The sequence below is a fragment of the Mesitornis unicolor genome, unplaced genomic scaffold (assembly GCF_000695765.1).
Source record: "Mesitornis unicolor isolate BGI_N332 unplaced genomic scaffold, ASM69576v1 Scaffold12898, whole genome shotgun sequence".
Taxonomy (NCBI): Eukaryota; Metazoa; Chordata; class Aves; order Mesitornithiformes; family Mesitornithidae; genus Mesitornis; species Mesitornis unicolor.
Genome location: NW_010199829.1, coordinates 1 through 7,617, shown reverse-complemented (window position 1 = coordinate 7,617; position 7,617 = coordinate 1). Strand labels below are relative to the sequence as shown.

Below are 7,617 nucleotides of genomic sequence, written 5' to 3'. Positions count from 1 at the left end.
CTGCAAGGGAGTTGCAGAAAAGCCTCATGTTCATCGAGCCGTGAGTCACAACCAATTTTTAAAGCTGTTATAACAAAAAAAAAGTGTTTGCTTTTTTTTCACAAGTAACTTTAAAAGTGTAGCTTAGAAAGAAAAAAAAAATAAAAAAACCATTTTCAGTAGACACAACATTATTCCTGGATGCTTGCAAATCCTAAACTATATTCATACTTTAGTGTTACACATATCTGTGTCGTATACACAGATGATCTTTACGATTGTCACATACCATTACCACTTTGCCTTTACTTTTATGTATCATTCCCCTGACTTCCTTACTGCAGGTGTGGGCAAGAAAACTTTTCCTTTAAAACTTTTCAACAGTGGGCATAAATTTCTGCAGCTGAGGTCTTGAAGAATGCAGATGGGTATAGTATATGTTGGAGCTCGCAGTGTGTATTGACTAACTTTGTATCTTTTTTATTTTCATTTTTTTGCTTTTCTGATATTGTCTTGTTTAAGTGGCTCCTGAGTGTAAAATGTCTTCTGAGGGTGGGATGTGGGTGGGAAGCACGCTTCGTGTTCCAGGCCAAGACCTACAAGACTCATCTTTGCGCGGCCTTGGAAAGCACACTGCGTATTTGTTTTTCAAACCAAATGGACCAATGTCTTAATTACCAGATGAGTGAATAGCAAGTGCCTATAGAAACTGTCCAGCACAGCCCTGTTCGGTGATTCATGGCCCTCTGTTAGTGTGGGTTTCAATAGCTCCTGCTCCTTCCTCACAGTAAAAAAGAGGAGGGGGGGAAGGAGAAAAAAAAAAGATTTTGACTGTGAGCCAGACTGTCTGTCTCCTTTTTTCTCTTCTGGCTGTGCTGTCTCTTTATATGGATGACAGGCCTTGGACGTTACTTGGCTCGCCAACACTGTGTTTAACATGGTGTACTGGATGAATAAATGCTAAAATAGCGTTTGCTGCCAATTATAAGTCTTCCAGAATATCCTGTTACCCTCTAAGCTTTTTTTGAGTAATTTTGGGGAGCAGGAACACCAAATATTTGAATCTGCATATTAAAGCGAAATGATCATACCAGCATCTTTGTTCTCTTATCGGTATTCTAATGTCTCCTTATTTAAAACCACAAATGAATTTCAGGAGATGAAACCAGACAAAGGGTGAAGTTTACAGACGATCGTGTTTGCAAGAGCCACCTTCTGGATTGCTGTCCTCATGATATCCTGGCTGGAACAGTAAGTATATTCTCTGTAATAAGGAATTGTGGTGATGCTGGCATTGGTACAGTGCTTCAGGGCTCATCTGTGCGTTGTAGGTAATGTCTAGGATAGATTAGACTTACTGTGCTCAAGGAGCAGTCATAATTCTAATTTCAGTTTCTGTGACCTGTGTATGACACTGCTGAAGTTGGGAGGTCTCAGAATTCACATTAAATTTTTTTTCTCTTGTAATCCCACATGAAGTTGCAAGATTATTTCTCTTTTAGCAGTTTGAGATGGTTAGGGCCTGAAACTTTTCCTGTGACAGTTGGAAGACCATAGCCAACCCGCTGTCCTGGGTGCTTTAGTTCATCATTGCATATTCAGGTTGGTGAGATTTTTCTAACCAGCTGTGATAATCCTTAATCCTTGGAGCTTTTCAGTCTCCTCACTCCAACCATGTGATAATGTCCTGATGGAACAGCAGCTTTTTCATCATTGGCGTGCTAATGGCAGGTTACAGCTCAGGCCGACTTTGTCTTTAGAGTTGATTGGTCTGAGCAGTGTGTCACTCTGCCTGGTTTGAAACAGTTGAGTCTGCTCCTTTGCTGCTGCCCTCTGGGGACAGAGCTGGCCAGTTCTCAAAGGTTTGGCTCATGCACTTTCTTAGAGAGTAGAAGATGATGTGGGATTCTAACAGTGAGATCTTGTGAAGTAAATATTAAGTTTCAGTGCCCAGATGAAAGATGTGGTCTGACTTCCAATAGAAAACAGTGCATGTCTTTTGTAATTGATGCTGTATTACAGAATTGCAGGATGGAGATGAATATGGATGTTTGAAATCAGTCTTTACCCTCGCTGTTTGACAGTAAATACTGTGGCAATTCACATTGTCCGTCCACTTAACCAGATTGTTTAAAGGTGCACTCATTATTTATAGCCCTTCCTGCTGTTACTTCACGAGGTGGGTTTGACACAGTGAGTTACCAGCACGGGAGGGCTGGCGCGCCTTCCTCTGTTTGTGTCGCTGCAATAGCAAGACTCTGCGGCAGCACCAGTAGAAAGAGCTTTAGCAAAAGCTGCCTCCAGCTCTGAGCACTCAAACTTTAGCTTCTCAATGCCTGCTATTGCAGAATAAGATTGGAAGTTGAACATCAGTCTTGATATATCTCTGTATTTATTTTATTAATCTGATGCTCAGATGTATTTTTCAGTGATCGCTCCATCAGCCCCCATATCCCCTCATTTCCATTTCAGAATTTTAAAGCTGCTTAAATCACCTTCTGCCCACCTCCATCCTTCATGCAGGTTGCTGTGGTTAGGGTATATTTTTTCACATGAGACTCTAAAACAGTTTTCTGGGGCCTTAATGGTGATTTGAAGATGCAGGCTGCCTTCTCCCTCTTCAGGCATATTTCCAAGAAGAAGGTAAACAGTGAGTTGAAGGGGTTGAATTAAGTGCTGCGTGTGAGCTAGTGCCAAAGCATGGAGGAAGTCCAAGGTGTTCAAATGGCTTGCAAGTCTCCTGGGTCAGAGAAGCACATGGAGAAATCTGTTTCTCTTGCTTCTGTTGTGACGTATCTGCAGTGGGTTGTCTGTTCCCTCCTGCTGTGGAATTTGTGCTTCAAAATCTCACACGGGGGCAGGAAAGAAGACTGCTCCTGTGCAAATCATCTTCTTGGTCACTCAGACGATCTTGTGGTGACCTTTAAGTGGTTGTGGAGCTCTCTACGCTGTCAGCAGGTTCTTGGGGCACAAAAAAGTTTTGGTGCCACAAATCTGTGTTGAAAGAACATGTGATGTCTGGAATGGGAACAGCATTTCAGCTGTCAGCACTACCAGCACAGAATGAAACTTAACTGGAATGTGCAGGCTTTCCTCGTGATGTTGGTCAGGCTCACTTGCATCTTACGGTGCTCCATTAGGGGAAGAGGTGTGTGGGTGAGCCAGCCTCAGCTGAATTCAGTAGCATCCATCTCTGGATGTGTAGTATTGCAGAAATCAGGACCTTGGATCTTTTTGAAAACTTCCAGCAGATGCTCCAAGCCTTCTGGTGCTGGTTACGTTGCATCCACCCCCTGAAGGCATTGTTATTGCTGCATCCTCCATGTGTGCAGATATTCCTTGGTGGGAGGCTGATTGGAGATTAACAGGAAGCTAGATCTCTTGGGTAGCTGTGCTCAGTGAAATGTGATGGAGTCTCATTCCCTGACCTTCAGGTGCAGAGTAAGAGAAGGAGTCCAGACTGTAAGTAAAGGTCTGGAATATTCCTGAGAGCTGCAGAAGACATGCTGATGTTTGCTTTGTTTAGGTGAACCCATGTTCCTGGTCATAAGAGTCCTTGGCACCAGAAACTTACCACTAAATAAGCTACAATGGTTCTCTCTTTTTTGTCTACATGGGAAATGAGGAAAATTGAGAGAGAACACAAGTTAGTTCAATGTGCCCATGTGTTGTTATCGGGGTAACTTTACTAGATCATTAGTGACCTGCACTGAGTTAGCTCTACTGCTAACAGTAAGTGTATTTCTGTCAGTGGAAGTACTGCAGCACATTCAGAAGTTGCATCGTCTGGTAATCTTCCTCAATTTTAGCTCCACTAATAAGTTGACAGACGAGTCTCAAAGCTGCCCAGGTAGGACAGAGCTCGGAAATTACATTCAGGGAATTGTATCCCCTGCTGGCAGTTATGAGTGAACTGAAATCTGTAGGTTGCAGAACCGTTTTGTGAGGGGTCTGTGCTTCCCTTTCTTACTGGGTGAAATTCTGCAGCTCTGATTACTAGTAAAGAGCCTTCCTCTTACAAATAGACTTTTCTGGGCTCCCCAGTTCAAGAAGGACAAGGAACTACTGGAGAGAGTCCAGCGTGGAGCCCCTGAGATGATGAGGGGACTGGAGCATCTCCCATAGGACGAAAGGCTGAGAAAGCTGCGTCTGTTTAGCCTGGAGAACAGGAGGCTGAGGAAGGGATCTCACTAATGCTTATAAGTATCTAAAGGGTTGAGGTCAGGAAGATGGGACCAGACTCTTCTTGGTTGTGCCCAGTGACAGGACAAGGGGCAGTGGTCACAAACGGGAACACGGAGCTGCCCAGAGAGGTTGTGGAGTCTCCTTCTCTGGACACATTCACAAAACCCACCTGGATGTGTTGCTATGTGATCTTGTCTGGGTTATCCTGCTCTAGCAGTGGGGTTGGACTAGATGATGTTTGGAGGTCCCTTCCAACCCCAACCATTCTGTGATTTCTGGTGAGTTAGCAGTTTAGTGGAGATAAGAGATACCTCAGAATGTGGGTTGCTCAGCAAATGTGAGCTGGTCTAATTGTCAGTGGCATCTAAACGTATTAAATCTTTGTGCATGTGGGGGGTTAAATCTTTACTTAGGCTCTTCTGGTTAGCAGTCTCAAATACCCATATTATAAACCATGGGCATTGACTGGAGCAAATCATGATCAGTGCTAGAAAGGGTGAGTATTTGATGACAAGCCTCCCTGAGGTGAGATGATTTTTTGAGACAGAAGATCTAGTGGTCTTACCTGAAGTGAGCAATACTTGGGAAAAGCTCTTTACACCTAGATGGTCTCCAAGGATGTGGAGGAAGACTTGAAGTTGTATGCCAGTGAGACATAAACATTCTCCTCCAGAGGAAGAAGAGGCTCACGCTTAAGCTATTTATTATTTTGGCTTTCAGAATGTCATACTCTTTTTCTACTTTAAGAACAAGAGAACTGTTCTCTGTTACATATTGATAATGTTGAAATGCAGTTTCTGTGCTTTGAGAGCATAATTAACTTCATGTGGCTTTTAACTACTAGGTTGGGGAAAAATAATTTAAATAGCATTAACTGCAATGGGAGTGAAGGGCAGCATGCAAGTCAGGGCTTTCTGGGAGAGGAGATGCTCTCAAGAAGTCTCTCATTAGATAGTCTGATGCGTGGAAATTAGCTTTGTGGGGCAGATTTTAAAATCCGAGGCCACAGCTGAATGTGGGAAGGGGCTACCTGGAGAATTATGAGTCTGCTGTTGCCGAGCACAGGGTTGTTATTTCCCTTATTTCTTTTAAGTTCATTTGTTCTTGACAGGAAATGTTTTCTGTGTGTTCTGTGGTTTGGTATCTTTCGATGTGTCACTAGGGCTCCTCCTGACACATACGTGGTTTTCCAGTTGAGCTTCAAACAGAGTACAAAGCTGGATGCTTTGCTGTGCTGTAGCTGTGTAATAGGAGCCATTTGGAGCTGGTGCCTGTTAAAGGAGTTGCTGTCGCAGTGTGCCGTGCCTTCCCAGTTCACTCCCAGCAGTTTCTAAGGCTTTGCTGTGACCTACAGCAAGGACCTACAGTAGGACATTTGGGGTGTTTTAATGTTGTTCCAGGAACACCTAGAAAAGGGATTCTAGCGAGCATGTGGCTTTGCTGGCTAGTTCTGTTACTGACAGGTTAAGAGGAAGCTCTTCCTACAGAGGCTGTATTTTGGTATGATACAGTTGGCAAGAGTTAAGTACCCACTGCTTGTTGCTATAATGGAGGGTTCTTACGTTGATTTTCCTTTTTCTTTTCAACAGCGAATGGACCTGGGAGAATGTACGAAGATCCATGACTTGGCACTGCGAGCAGATTACGAGATTGCGAGTAAAGAGAGAGACCTGTTTTTTGAGCTGGATGTGAGTATGGAGAAAATTCTGTTACTTTTGTGAAAGCTGCCTGTTGAAGTTGTTTGGCTGAACAGTAGAACTCTGGGCATTTCAGCTAGCTGTATTATGTAATGTGTTATCTGACAAGAATGTGCAGTCCCTTTCCAAATGCCAGCTTGATTGCTGACTTGAAATTGTAAAAGTAATAACAGCCCTTGCAAGCCTATTGCAAGGTCTAGCTGGTCTAGCTGGGAGGCTCCTCTGGCATTCCTTTCATTCCACACCTCCTGCTCTGTACCAGGTTATTGTAACTCTCTGACCTGCCCCAGAAGGAGATTTAACATTAAAACCCATCTGCTCTGTGGTTTCACTTTTGCCAGATTTAGCTTCTTGTGATGAAACAAACCAAGTGGAAGAACATTTCTTTCTTCCCTTTTCATGTTATTGCAGTGCTTTTGTCTTTGCACCTGTTGCTCGTATGTTGGAAGTTCCAGTCTTTGTGTGAGCATCCTGTTATGTGTCAGAGTAGAGGAACTGTGTCAGGTTCCTGACAGATGACAGACTTAAGAGCAGGGATCAAATTATACTTTTTATACAAAGCATCATTGTTTTTTCCTCAAGACATCCATTGTTGAGGTTGTTTGTGCATTGTATAGGGATCACACCAGCTAGCTGTTGGCTGTCAAAGCTATATCTGGCATGGAGAGCATTTTTAGTCACAATTCTTTGTCCAAACATGCAGGCGATGGATCACCTGGAATCCTTCATCGCAGAGTGTGATAGGAGAACAGAACTGGCCAAGAAACGCCTGGCTGAGACACAGGAAGAGATCAGTGCTGAAGTGTCTGCAAAGGTATTGACTCTCATTAAACATTTGTTCTGAAAGTCTGTGCAAGAGCACTGGTACTTTCTTGTCTCTGACACCATTGATACTGGAAAGTTAGGCTCCACAAAGCTTTGTGGATTCCAGGCATCCTTCTTGAATGCTGCTCTGGTCGCTCTTGTGACAGACAGGTTCAGAGGGCCATAGTAGCATAAAATATTAATATAGGTTGCTTTAGCATGGCAATAAAACATTGGTTCCCACACACACTGTTCAATGTTAATATAATAGCTTAGGTATTAAATCCATTCCACAATTGTTGTCTTAGTAAATGCTTGTGAAGTTTCTTCTTTGGGAACTTCCTTCACCAGGCCAATACAAAACATTTCTGAAGCTGGTTATACAGACTCTGTCCTGTCCTGTAACCCAGAAATGTGCCACTGTTTGTGGCAGAACTGATGATGTCCGCTCCATGTCCAGTTTCTCTCTTTGCTACATGTCTGTGACTACATTGCCTGTACTTGGACCACCATTCCCTTTTTGCTGGGACACCTTTGACTTTTGAGGTTTCTAGTAATCTTCCAACAACTGCTTTTGTTAAACAATATGTTTTAGAGAAAAAGGAAAAGTCATCCTGCAAGCTTTAGCAAGTTTTTGTCTTACTAAAAATTAACTATTCTCTTTAGGCAGAGAAAGTACATGAGCTGAATGAAGACATTGGAAAACTCCTAGCTAAAGCTGAACAGCTAGGAGCTGAAGGAAATGTTGATGAGTCTCAAAAGATCCTGATGGAAGTGGAGAAAGTCCGAGCAAAAAAGAAAGAGGCAGAGGTATGGCCTTGGTTCTTCTGAGTGGCAGAATGAGCTAGGCTGAGTGCGTGAACAGACAGCTGGGTGGATCCTACCTCTTTTCTGATGTTGCCAGCACCTCCTTTTTCAGTTTCACACAGAATCACAGAATCTTAGGAGTTGG

General features: G+C 43.2%; 1 protein-coding gene across 1 annotated transcript; it reads left to right on the top strand.

Moving 5' to 3' along the window:
* Positions 1 to 397: 397 nt before the first annotated feature.
* On the top strand, positions 398 to 7,475 carry LOC104544639 (putative RNA-binding protein Luc7-like 1; the record flags this gene model as incomplete). The annotated part of the gene is made up of 5 exons (XM_010189563.1): positions 398 to 407; positions 1,136 to 1,230; positions 5,754 to 5,852; positions 6,565 to 6,675; positions 7,332 to 7,475. Coding segments are annotated over exons 1-5 (459 nt in total), but the record flags the coding sequence as incomplete, so codon positions are not given.
* Positions 7,476 to 7,617: the final 142 nt, after the last annotated feature.